The sequence below is a fragment of the Stenella coeruleoalba genome (genome assembly GCF_951394435.1).
Source record: "Stenella coeruleoalba genome assembly, chromosome: 18".
In the NCBI taxonomy this organism is placed as follows: domain Eukaryota; kingdom Metazoa; phylum Chordata; class Mammalia; order Artiodactyla; family Delphinidae; genus Stenella; species Stenella coeruleoalba.
In genome coordinates, this window is record NC_137164.1 from 6686423 (window position 1) to 6699835 (window position 13413).

The window sequence follows — 13413 nt, forward strand, 5'->3', positions numbered from 1 at the left end:
AAAAGATCAGTATCTAAAATGTTCATCTTTCGTAAAATAAAAATGTGTAATTCAGCTTTGAGTTCTACAATTCTTTAAGTACTTTGACAGTGAACCTCTGCTCCCCTATTTTTAAAAGTAACTATATAATACACTATGACAGAAAAGCTGTAGAAACATTGAGAAACTCATGGTGCTGCTTTTGTTCTCCACATTACAAAATTCCCACACCTTCCCCCAGCAAACCATGCTCATGAGAACGTGGACCTAGAAAAGCCTCGAGGCTTTTTCAGATCCAATCCATATTTTAATTCAAAACCTCAATTCTTCCCTCTTTTTGGAGCACAAAATAACAACTAGAAGTTCTAATATTTTTATTCTCACATCGCAACTGACTTGCCTCATCTCACTTTGTAAATTACTAGTAGTGAAGGGGCATAAGGCTTCACAATCTATATTAGATGCTGAGGGTATGACCGCTACAGTTTATAGAATAATGATTACACAGTGAAGGAGTCAATGAACTTCACTGAAGTGAATCAATATTATTCAAATGATGGCTCTAAGTCACGGAAAGTAAATTATGCGTAGCATATTACACGTAAGCAAATAGGACAGTAATCCAAAATAAATTGGGATATTCCCCAGAACAACCTTTAGGTATTCAAAAAATTTACTGATTCAAAAAAATTTATTACCCACGGTTTTTAGTTACCATGAATTCTAGTCACTTTCAGTTTTTCCCCCCTCAGAATGAGAGGAATTCTTAGAGCATATTTAAGGAGTATATACTTCAGTCTCCTAAATCATATTTACTGTTCCATGTTATGAAAACCAGTAGAGCCATCAGTACTTTATCGATCATTTAAAATAACTTCAAGCCTTACACTAAAAATATATTTTTCATATTCCAAATAGTAATAGAAGCAGACATCACAGACTTCATATTTAACACCATTATTAGAAATAGTAGTAGTATGGGACAATATTTACCTTTCCCATAAGTAACAGAGAGAGTAATGCTTTAGGAGTCAAGAAAACTCTCAACAGTTTTTTTTTTTGTTGTTTGTTTTTTTTGCAGTACGCAGGCCTCCCACTGCCGCGGCCCCTCTCGCTGTGGAGCACAGGCTCCTGACATGCAGGCCCAGCAGCCATGGCTCACGGGCCCAGCAGCTCCCCGGCACGTGGGATCTTCCCGGACCGAGGCACGAACCCGTAGTTATCCCCCGCATCGGCAGGCGCACTCCCATCCACTGCGCCACCAGGGAAGCCCCTCAACAGTTTTTAAATGTCTATTCTGTTTCAGAAATTACAGGAGATCTAATAAAGGTAAGACACATATTCATGTAAATTTGACATCACGTAAGAATCTGAAATACACTGACAGAAAATGGTTCACAGGAAGGAAAGATCACTGTGGAGTAGAATGAACTAAAAACCGTTTTCACAGGAGAGGGACATGAGCTGGAGTAGGATTCAGAGCTAGAAAGGAAAAGGCATTCAAAGCAGAGGGAAATAATGTGTCATTTGTTTTCTCAATAAAAATGCCTAATTCAGAACACCGAATTTAAGACACATTCAAGTAAAACAATTTAGAGAAACACTCCATAAGAGATATGTTAATTAATAAGCCGTTCATCAAGTCACCTACGTGTGTGTGTGTGTGTGTGTGTGTATAAGTATATATACATAAATGGTACTATCTACCCTTTAGCTTCATAGAACCCCCCAACTTATACTGGGAATAAGAAGTTCCACCAAGAGAATGAAAAATTAAGAAGAGCTGTAAGTAAAGAGAAAATCTGTGCATTACATCTTTTGGGGGGGGATTTTTTTTTTTAACATCTTTATTGGAGTATAATTGCTTCACAATGGTGTGTCAGTTTCTGCTTTACAACAAAGTGAATCAGCTATACACATACACACAACCCCGTATCTCCTCCCTCTTGTGTCTCCCTCCCACCTTCCCTATCCCACCCCTCTAGGTGGTCACAAAGCACCGAGCTGATCTCCCTGTGCTATGTGGCTGCTTCCCACTAGCTATCTATTTTACATTTGGTAGCGTATATATGTCCATGCCATTTTCTCAGTTCATCCCAGCTTACCCTTCCCCCTCCCTGTGTCCTCAAGTCCATTCTTTACATCTGCGCCTTTATTCCTGTCCTGCTCCTAGGTTCTTCAGAAGCTTTTTTTATTATTATTTTTAAGATTCCATATATATGTGTTAGTATACGGTATTTGTTTTTCTCTTTCTGACTTACTTCACTCTGTATGAGTTTCTAGGTCCATCCACCTGACTACAAATAACTCAATTTCGTTTCTTTTTATGGCTGAGTAATATTCCATTGTGTATATGTGCCACATCTTCTTTATCCATTCATCTGTCGATGGACACGTAGATGAATGGATATTGTAAATAGAGCTGCAATGAACATTGTGGTACATGACTCTTTTTGAATTATGGTTTTCGTCCTGGCTATTGTAAATAGAGCTGCAATGAACATTGTGGTACATGACTCTTTTTGAATTATGGTTTTCTCAGGGTATATGCCCAGTAGTGGGATGGCTGGGTCATATGGTAGTTCTATTTTTAGCTTTTTAAGGAACCTCCACACTGTTCTCCATAGTGGCTGTATCAATTTACATTCCCACCAACAGTGAAAGAGGGTTCCCTTTTCTCCACACCCTCTCCAGCATTTATTCTTCATAGATTTTTTGATGATGCCCATTCTGACTGGTATGAGGTGATACCCCATTGTAGTTTTGATTTGCATTTCTCAGTGATTAGTGATGTTGAGCATCCTTTCATGTGTTTGTTGGCAGTCTGTATATCTTCTTTGGAGAAATGTCTATTTAGGTCTTCTGCCCATTTTAGGATTGGGTTTTTTTGGTTTTTTGATATTGAGCTGCATGAGCTACGTGTAAATTTTGGAGATTAATCCTTTGTCAGCTGCTTCATTTGCAAATATTTTCTCCCATTCTGAGGGTTGTATTTTCGTCTTGTCTATGGTTTCCTTTGCTGTGCAAAAGCTTTGAAGTTTCATTAGGTCCCATTTGTTTATTTTTGTTTTTATTTCCATTTATCTAGGGGGTGGGTCAAAAAGGATCTTGCTGTGATTTATGTCATAGAGTGTTCAGCCTATGTTTTCCTCTAAGAGTTTTATAGTGTCTGGCCTTACATTTAGGTCCTTAATCCATCTGGAGTTTATTTTTGTGTATGGTGTTAGGGAGTGTTCTAATTTCATTCTTTTAAATGTAGCTGTGCAGTTTTCCCAGCACCACTTATCAAAGAGGCTGTCTTTTCTCCATTGTATATTCTTGCCTCCTTTATCAAAAATAAGGTGGCCATATGTGCGTGGGTTTATCTCTGGGCTTTCTATCCTGTTCCATTGATCTAGATTTCTGTTTTTGTGCCAGTACCAAAGTGTCTTGATTACTGTAGCTTTGTAGTATAGTCTGAAGTCTGGGAGCCTGATTCCTCCAGCTCCGTTCTCAAGATTGCTTTGACTATTCGGAGTCTTTTGTGTTTCCATACAAATTGTGCAATTTTTCTTCTAGTTCTCTGAAAAATGCCATTGGTAGTTTGATAGGGATTGCATTGAATCTGTAGATTGCTTTGGGTAGTATAGTCATTTCCACAGTGTTCATTCTTCCAATCCAAGAACATGGTATATCTCTCCATCTATTTGTATCATCTTTAATTTCTTTCATCAGTGTCTTACAGTTTTCTGCATACAGGTCTTTTGTCTCCTTAGGTAGGTTTATTCCTAGGTATTTTATTCTTTTTGTTGCAATGGTAAATGGGAGTGTTTCCTTAATTTCTCTTTCAGATTTTTCATCATTAGTGTATAGGAATGCAAGAGATTTCTGTGCATTAATTTTGTATCCTGCTACTTTACCAAATTCATTGATTAGCTCTAGGAGTTTTCTGGTAGCATCTTTAGGATTCTCTATGTATAGTATCATGTCATCTGCAAACAGTGACAGCTTTACTTCTTCTTTTCCGATTTGTATTCCTTTTATTTCTTTTTCTTCTCTGACTGCTGTGGCTAAAACTTCCAAAACTGTGTTGAATAACAGTGGTGAGAGTGGACAACCTTGTCTTATTCCCGATCTTATAGGAAATGGTTTCAGCTTTTCACCACTGAGAATGATGTTGGCTGTGGGTTTGTCATATATGGCCTTTATTCTGTTGAGGTAAGTTCCCTCTACGCCTACTTTCTGGAGGGTTTTTATCATACATGGGTGTTGAATTTTGTCATGAGCTTTTTCTGCATCTATTGAGATGATCATATGGTTTTTCTCCTTCAACTTGTTAATATGGTTTATCACATTGATTGATTTGCATATACTGAAGAATTCTTGCATTCCAGGGATAAACCCCACTTGATCATGGTGTATGATCCTTTTAATGTGCTGTTGGATTCTGTTTGCTAGTATTTTGTTGAGGATTTTCTGCATCTATGTTCATTAGGGATATTGGCCTGTAGTTTTCTTTCTTTGTGACATCTTTGTCTGGTTTTGGTATCGCTGATGGTGGCCTCGTAGAATGAGTTTGGGAGTGTTCCTCCCTCTGCTATAGTTTGGAAGAGTTTGAGAAGGATAGGTGTTAGCTCTTCTCTAAATGTTTGATAGAATTCGCCTGTGAAGTCATCTGGTCCTGGGCTTTTGTTTGCTGGAAGATTTTTAATCACAGTCTCAATTTCAGTGCTGGTGATTGGTCTGTTTATATTTTCTATTTCTTCCTGGTTCAGTCTCAGAAGGTTGTACTTTTCTAAGAATTTGTCCATTTCTTCCAGGTTGTCTATTCTATTAGCATATAGTTGCTTGTAGTAATCGCCCATGATCCTTTGTATTTTGCAATGTCAGCTGTTACTTCTCCTTTTTCATTTCTAATTCTGTTGAGTCTTCTCCCTTTTCTTCTTGATGAGTCTGGCTAATGGTTTATCAATTTTGTTTATCTTCTCAAAGAACCAGCTTTTAGTTTTATTGATCTTTGCTATCGTTTCCTTCATTTCTTTTTCATTTATTGCTGATCTGATCTTTATAATTTCTTTCCTTCTGCTAACTTTGGGGGTTTTTTGTTCTTCTTTCTCGAATTGCTTTAGGTGTAAGGTTAGGTTGTTTATTTGAGATGTTTCTTGTTTCTTGAGGTAGGACTGTATTGCCATAAACTTCCCTCTTAGAACTGCTTTTGCTGCATCCTATAGGTTTTTGGGTCATCACGTTTTCATTATCATTTGTTTCTAGGTATTTTTTGATTTCCTCTTTGAGTTCTTCAGTGATCTCTTGATTATTTAGTAGTGTATTGTTTAGCCTCCATGTGTTTGTATTTTTTACAGATGTTTTCCTGTAATTGATATCTAGTCTCATAGCATTGTGGTCGGAAAAGATACTTGATACGATTTCTATTTTCTTAAATTTACCAAGGCTTGATTTGTGGCCCAAGATATGATCCTGGAGAATGTTCCATGAGCACTTGAGAAGAAAGTGTATCCTGTTGTTTTTGGATGGAATGTCCTATAAATATCAATTAAGTCCATCTTGTTTAATGTATCACTTAAAGCTTGTGTTTCCTTATTTATTTTCATCTTGGATGATCTGTCCATTGGTGAAAGTGGGGTGTTAAAGTCCCCTACTATGACTGTGTTACTGTCGATTTCCCCTTTTATGGCTGTTAGCATTTGCCTTATGTATTGAGGTGCTCCTATGTTGGGTGCATATTTAGAATTGTCATATCTTCTTCTTGGATTGATCCCTTCATCATTATGTAGTGTCCTTCTTTGTCTCTTGTAATAGGTTTTATTCTGAAGTCTATTTTGTCTGATATGAGAATTGCTACTCCAGCTTTCTTTTGATTTCCATTTGCATGGAGTATCTTTTTCCATCCCCTCATTTTCAGTCTGTAGGTGTCCCTAGGTCTGAAGTGGGTCTCTTATGGACAGCATATATACGGGTCTTGCTTCTGTATCCATTCGGCCAGTCTATGTCTTTTGGTTGGAGCATTTAATCCATTTAAATTTAAGGCAGTTATCAATATGTATGTTCCTATTACCATTTTCTTAACTGTTTTGGGTTCGTTATTGTAGGTCTTTCCCTTCTCTTGTGTTTCCTGCCTAGAGAAGTTCCTTTAGCATTTGTTGTAAAGCTGGTTTGGTGGTATTGAATTCTCCTAGCTTTTGCTAGTCTGTAAAGGTTTTAATTTCTCCATCGAATCTGAATGAGATCCTTGCTGGGTAATCTTGGTTGTAGGTTTTTCCCTTTCATCACTTTAAATAGGTCCTGCCACTCCCTTCTGGCTTGCACAGTTTCTGCTGAAAGATCAGCTGTTAACCTTATGGGGAGTCCCTTGTATGTTATTTGTTGTTTTTGCCTTGCTTGGGCATTAGATCTTAATACACCCTTTCTTCAAAGTTAAAATTTTTCTATTCTCTAGACCTTTAACGAGCATGACATTTTCCCCTGGCATAATCTATATCTGTCATTTTAACTTGGAAAAGTGATAAAACTTGTTTGAAAAGAAATTCATTTTAATAATTTCCTGTCCACTAGAGGGCTCCAACATTTCTTCCACAAATGTTACAGATATGACATTACAATAAAAATATTCATTAAGCACTGAAAAAACTCAAATTATCATTAGCTCACTTAACCCCAGACTATAAATGGTTACATCTGCTACAATTTTACATTAATAGTTTTAAAAGATACACGGTTTTCCTGTATTTTATCATCTAAAACATTTTGAATAACCAAAATTGCTTTGCCATTATTCTCACACTAATTGTCAATGTCTCTCTTAGGTAGGGTTTTCAATTTTACAGATATCATAAAGTATACTTTCAGTCCAAAGCTCTAAATTGTAGTTCAAATGTCTTATATAATAGTTTTATAAATACAATAATTTATTTCTTGATAACTTTCCAAATCCAGAAAATTACCAGCTTATCCACCCAGCCTTAGGCTTTATTACTAACAGAAAGAGTAAACATTTTCTTTCAGAAAAACCTAAGTCATTAACATAATTCATGCTACAATTATAAGCAGTGAATATTGCCCATCATAAACTATGATTTGCGCTGAGGCGAAAAAAATGACTCATTTAAACACAATGTATTATAATGATATTCTGTTCAGATATTTTCATATTTTTCTCACAAATAAGTTATTACACTGGAATGTTAGTAAATCTCCTAGTTCAAACTCAATCACTCTTAGCAAAGGAAAAGCCAACATTTTAAGTAAACACATTTATATAATTTATAGGCCATCTTTACAGAATGTTCATTGGAAAAGTATCAACTGCAAATTAATTTTGTAAAGAATCTAGCAAATCCATTCACGGGGGATACCACTCCCACCCATCCTCAAAAGACTGACTTGCTAAATTTGGATTGTAAGAAAAAGAGACTACTTATGGTCAACAAAAAAATTTACTGAATGTTTAAAAATAAATTTTAAATGTTAGTTATATTTACAAAATAAAAAAGTGACGCTAAAAAATCGATTTTAGAGTCAAAATAATTGCCGTAAGAAGACTTTACCAAAAACATCAAATGATTTAGCAATTATTATAGCTCATTTATGAACTATCTCCAATGAAAACATGACAGGGGTTATAACTTCACTGCCCCACCTCGTCTCCTAAACAGGATTTTCCTATACAACTGACAGGCACCGTTAACACGTGAAACAGCGTAACATTTGTTTCTAAATAGCACATACGAACTGTCGCCACTGAGAAACTTGACATTTTTACTGCATCTAGCAAAAATGTATGTATTCGTACTTGCAAGAGTGTGTATCCTGATCACTTTAGAGTTGTACTTCAAGGGAAATGTCAGAGTGTGGAAAGAGGTGGGAGTGGACCGGCTGACGCTCTCCAAGAGTGGTAAAAGTCTTCTCACTTTAAGTCACAGATGTAAATGCAGATTGTCAATTACTGATAATAAAAAGTTGAACAAATATGAAGCATTTAATCGACAACTTTCAACCAGTATTTATCATGTCATATTTCAAGAAGTTGAGGATTCTAGGTACATATCAAATAAAGGCACTTCTTAAGCAAAAATGCAATGTAAGTACTAGCAAATGAAGGTTTAAAAGGTTTTAACGCTGGAAAAAGCCCTCAAGACCTCCAACAAGTTGGACAGCTAGAAAATGACACATAAAAAATATTCAGAACCATCTAATCTGAGCTGTACCTTAGATACACTCTGAAATAGCATCACCAGGGCATTATATGTTTATTACATAATACTGCTTTGCCCTTGCATATCACCTTTAATCACGGGATCTCAAAGCACCAAAGAATCATCAAGGCCTTAAAATACAGTCTGAAACAGAAATAGTTGTATTTTATAACTGCAGCTATTAATAAAACCTTGCACTACTTCCCGGTCCCCTGATACGAACACTAGCTTCCAAACCTTCTCTCTGACTTGGAAACAGTATTCCCCAAATCATCTCAATTTGTGACTGATGCTACCCGCATTCCAGCTTTTCTTCATCACTGGGCCTAAATAAAGTTGTGGCATTGTTTTAATGACACAAATCTATTTCACGACAACTTCTGTGACAGATAAATAGTACGAAGGGTGATCACATCTCACAGTGCACATGATGATATAAGATGGAGGCTTTAGAGAGAGAGCCAATCTTTGCTGGAGGTGATGAGCCCACAGAGCAATTATCCAACAGAGGAAAGAGCATTCTCCAGCCCCGTCCAGAGACCTCTCCAGGCAACTTCGCGAGTAGGGTGGAGGAAATCAAGTCCAGCTATCCTTAAGCAGGCCGGAGACTATTCTCCGGTGTGCACACCAGGAGGGAAGGGAAAACTAAAAGGACAATGCTCGAGTTTTAAGAATCAGGAAGGAGAGTGTAAGGTTGCTATGCGGCCACCCTAGAGACAGAACACTGTGGTTCCTTTGCATTTAAATAGTGCACTAAAAGGGAAATCAAACGCTAGCAAAAAGTCTTTAAACCAAGGTCAAATTATGCCAGTTAGAGCCATTTAATTTTTATTTTACAGCCTGTAAATGAGGTTCACTCTTATTGAAACATCTGTCATTTTAAAATTTAATCACCAGGAAAGTTCAATTTTGTTTTTTCGCTGAAATATACAAACACTCAAATGTTAATTAACTTCATGTAAGTGAGCATAACTATGTTAACTTCAATTCTTTCACAAACAAGATTATTCACCTTCCTGTTAATTGCATTACGTTTGTCCCTAGGACAGCAAAGTGTAATTTCACACTCATACAAACCCACCTCCCAGCACTGTAAACCTACACAGTTCCTGTTAGTCAACAGTCTCATATCCTTAACCTTTATGCAGAGTACTTTTTGTTTCAGGTTCTTAACATTCCAGTATGAAGGCTCAATCAATAATATGTTTTATGAGCTTTTAAAAGTCCAGTGATGTAATACTACTAAATATTTGGTACTAAAAGTCCTGGAATATTCATTCAAAGTACCAAAATACAGCCAGCCTAGATTTGTCAAAATTCCAAAACGTCTTAATATTTCTGTTGCCATACTTGCTCACCCATACGTTTCAAAAAGCTCACAGCAAATTCTGGTCAAGTTTCTCTCCAAGAGATAACACGTCCCTGTTTTTGGAAATATCAAGCTTGTACCTACTGCGTTAATGATCAGTGCCACCGAGCACGATCCCCGTTTTCCTGTCCACCTCTGTATCTAGCAGGGACGCTCTGCCCACTGCCACTGACGTTTTCAGAAGCTTTAAAGACACAAGTGTTCAGAGGCTTCTAGCAAAGAAGAAGAGATTTTCTCCACTTCAGGCTACCTTGCTACATGTTCCCAACTTCTCCATTGTCTTTAATCATTTAGAAAACACAAATGAGAAAAATCTGCATTAAAAGCAGTACTTTCTCAAGAGGGACACCAGACCCTCCAACTTCTCCAGATCCCCCAGCACCGTGGCTTTTCAAGAGTCCCCCGCAAACCTTCACCCCACGCCTGTATCCTGATTTAATAAGACTGGAAACCACAATTAAATCAAAGGGTGTCGTAACTCTTATCCTTCACTTACCATATCCGCCGGGACATTACTGGACATCTTGCCGTTTGATATATATACCCAGATGTTTACGCCGAAAAAAAAAATCAAAAAGAGACAACAACAAACAAAAAAGAGAAATCTTCGAGCTACAGAAATCAACCTTCACGATCTTGACTGGTTCGAGATGTGCTTCCCCCTAAAATAAGTTCTTTCGGAGCCAAAGTGCCGGCCGGGCCGAGGTTCCGAGCGAAGAGGAACAATCGCCGGGAGCGGTGTGGCCAGACCAGGAGGGAACTCCTGGGGTAGCAGCCCCGTCGTCGTCGTCAGCAGCAGCAGCCCCAGGACCGGCCGCGCCAGGTGGACCGAGCCGAGTGACACACGGACATGGAGCGGGGTGGGAGGAGGTTAAATCGTCTTCCTCCTTTCCCAGCCCGGCAGTGATTCACACTTGCTCCCAAGTCGAGTCTTCATTAAGCAGGAGGAGAATGCCCCGGCGCCGCGGTACACAGATAACTATGTGGCTACACATGGACGCGTCCCCCGGCGGACGGCGCGGGGAAACGGCTCAACTCGCGCGGCCGGCGTTGCCAGCCGGGCCGCGGAAACCCGCGCTCAAGGGCATTTAACTCGTTGGCAGCCGAAGCGCAAGCCCGGGCCGGAGAGCCGGGGCGGCGAGCGGGGAAAGCGGGGCGCTCGGCCCGGCAGGAGACCCCACGGCCCGTCGGGGCTCAGGCCGCGGGCGCCTCCGGGCAGCCGCGGGGCTCAGGACACATAGTCTCCGGCTTCCCGGCGCTCCTCTCTCGCCTCCGCCTCCCCCGGCTCCGCCTTCCCCTCCCCTCCCCGGCCTCGCGAGCTCCCCGCGACGCCGACTTCGGCTGGGCCCCGGAAGAGCCCGGGTCCTTCCTCTCCTCAGCCCGGGAACCGCTTCCTCTCAGAGCTCTGTCTCTCCTCCTCCTCCTCCTCCTCCTCCTCCACTTTTCAGTACCCGACGCCGCAGCCGCCTCCTGTCATCGCCCCTCAAGCCAACATGGCGGCGGCGGCGGCGGCGGCAGCTGCCGGAGCGCGAGTCGGGGACATGGGAAGAGCACGGCCCCCCACTCGCAGCCGCCACCCCCGCCTTCCTTCTCCCCCTCCCCCTCCGCGAACACCAAAGGCGTCACTACGGAGACCACCCTCGAGCATCACGGGAAGTGTAGTCTACGCCGGGGGGGGCGGTGCGGAGGGAGCGGGCCGCCTAACGCGTCCTCGCCCGACTCCGAAGCCACGCCCCTCCTAGCAACAGTTGCTAGGAGAGGAAAGCTCGCTTTAGCCAAGCTGCTGCAGGGAAGTTAGGAGATACCTGCTACCAGAAGTGCTGTGATCGTGCGAATTATTGGGCGAAAATTATTCTGCACAGGGAAATTCCCTCGTGCACAATATACACGCAGAGTTAAAACATGGTTTACCTCCAAGCAGAACCATTCATTTTTAAGGATAGCACGCTCTCCACATCCTGCAATCTCAAAGCATTTTGTATAGTGATTTCGTCTAGTTCTCTCCTCAACAATACATTTGGAAGATCAGAAGCATTGATTTCCAATAAGGTCATAGAAGTTCAACAAGAGTAAGGATATAGTTAAGCAGGGAGAATGTTGGAACATATGTTTCTTGAAGACCCAGGCCCATAAAGCTACAATCTAGTTAATTGAAATTACCAAAAACTGCATTAGATGCAATAGTGTATGAACCAAAAAGTGTATTAGATACGATAGTGTATGAGGCTAAATCTCTATCAGGAAATAGCTACTACAAACTACATGAGGATTCGCCAGTTTACCAGGCTAGCCCTGAAATTCTATTTAACTCAAGATGTAATTGAAAATTTATACACCTGCAGTGATTAGCAAACAGCAGAAAATAATACCATTAATGAGAGACTTAGATGAAGAATACATCTAGCCCAGATTTAGGAACAAAATGCAGAGACCACAAATGTCTATCTGACTCCCTATACATACCTCTCTTAGGGTATTTTAGGAAGGGTCGTCTCAATGAGACACCTGTATAAAAATGCCAACAAGGTAAGAGTCTGACAGCCACCTCTCCAACCTACAGTTATGTGACCGCATCTGTGAAACAGTCTTGTCTTCCTTCCAGGGGTAAAGTAGGGGCACTTGTGAGGATAAATTCATGCAGGGAAAATAAATCACTTTGTGAATAACAATGCATCATTTGATGTGAAACGTTACTACTTATTCATTCAGCAAACAAACACACCAGGCACTCTGCTAGGCACCAGGAGTTCAAAAATGAATAATCCAGGCAGTGTCCCCCATTGTCTAGGAGCCTGTGTCATTCCCCACAGCAATCTCTCCAGTCAGGTGTGTCTCATCATGATGGAAACTCACAGGACGTTTAGAGTACCTGCCTCTTGATTAGCCCTGCTGGAGAAATTCCAAGCCCTCCTGGAGGCCTATATCATCCTGGGGTGAGTTAGCGTAGTAACCAGGGAGGAGGAGGGTAGATTGAATTCCCAGAGAGACCAAAGGACAGAAGAAAAAAGAGGCCTGAATCTTGCCCTGATTAGGCTTCAGGACTTGGTATAGATATTTCTGAGTCCATAGCTACACGATTTTCCTTGGCCTCATTCTCCATGTTTAGCAACCACAGAGGCCTCTCTAGCAGCCCTCCAGGAAATAAGGGCAGCTGAAGATGTTTCAGTGAGTTCAGAAGGAATATTGAAGGCTGTTGCTCACAAAGTTAGTCCTCCACCCTACTCCAAACCCCAACTTTCATCCAACTACTGCCCTGGCCAAGGCTCTGCAAGAAGCAGAAGGTGGCAGGATGTATAGAAGCCTCAACTCACTTCCTCTGCTGTTTCCCAGCAATCGTGCGACGACAGGAGACATAATGACCACCACTGCCAGCCCAAGACCTTGGCATCTCTGATACATGGTGTTGCTGTTTGACACTGGTTACCCCAGCCACCTCCACAAAAGGCAGCATCTTTCAAAAGTAAAGTCCCTGCACCTGGCTGTATTTCCAGTCTCTCTTCTAAGAGAGGCTGCGACATTATTCTCCATAAGACTCATTATAGCTCTTGCCTAATAGAGTTAAGGCACAAGGGAGCATGACTGGACACAGTTGCAGACTTTTCCACTCTCCTCTCTTTCCTCTGTACTTCCCGACTCAGGTGGGTGAGAAGAGAGACTGGAAAAAGAGCCCATCTGTTCCCGGCAGGAAAGGATAACATCTTCTTAATACCTTCAATCTACTCTCAGCATCAATTTGAAGGAAGCAAGTGACACGGCATTTTTGTATTACAAAAAGTAACTCTATGGGAAATCAAAAGACCTGGCTTTGGGGATGAATTTGCTGTGTGACCTTTGACAAGACACTTTGCTTCTCTGAGTCTCAATTTGTTCATC

General features: G+C 40.8%; 1 protein-coding gene across 2 annotated transcripts in view; it reads right to left on the bottom strand.

Moving 5' to 3' along the window:
* UBL3 (ubiquitin like 3) overlaps positions 1-11232 on the bottom strand; it is a 70611-nt gene extending 59379 nt beyond the window's left edge. The window contains exon 1 of one of the 2 annotated variants that reach the window (XM_079902521.1): positions 10037-11232. In XM_079902521.1, the coding sequence (XP_079758647.1) occupies positions 10037-10063 (27 nt within the window). In that variant the 5' untranslated portion in view covers positions 10064-11232. Of the gene's footprint in view, positions 1-7768; positions 8725-10036 lie in introns of those variants that run through there. The other variant, XM_079902522.1, reaches the window with a different exon arrangement.
* Between the last annotated feature and the right edge of the window lie 2181 nt (positions 11233-13413).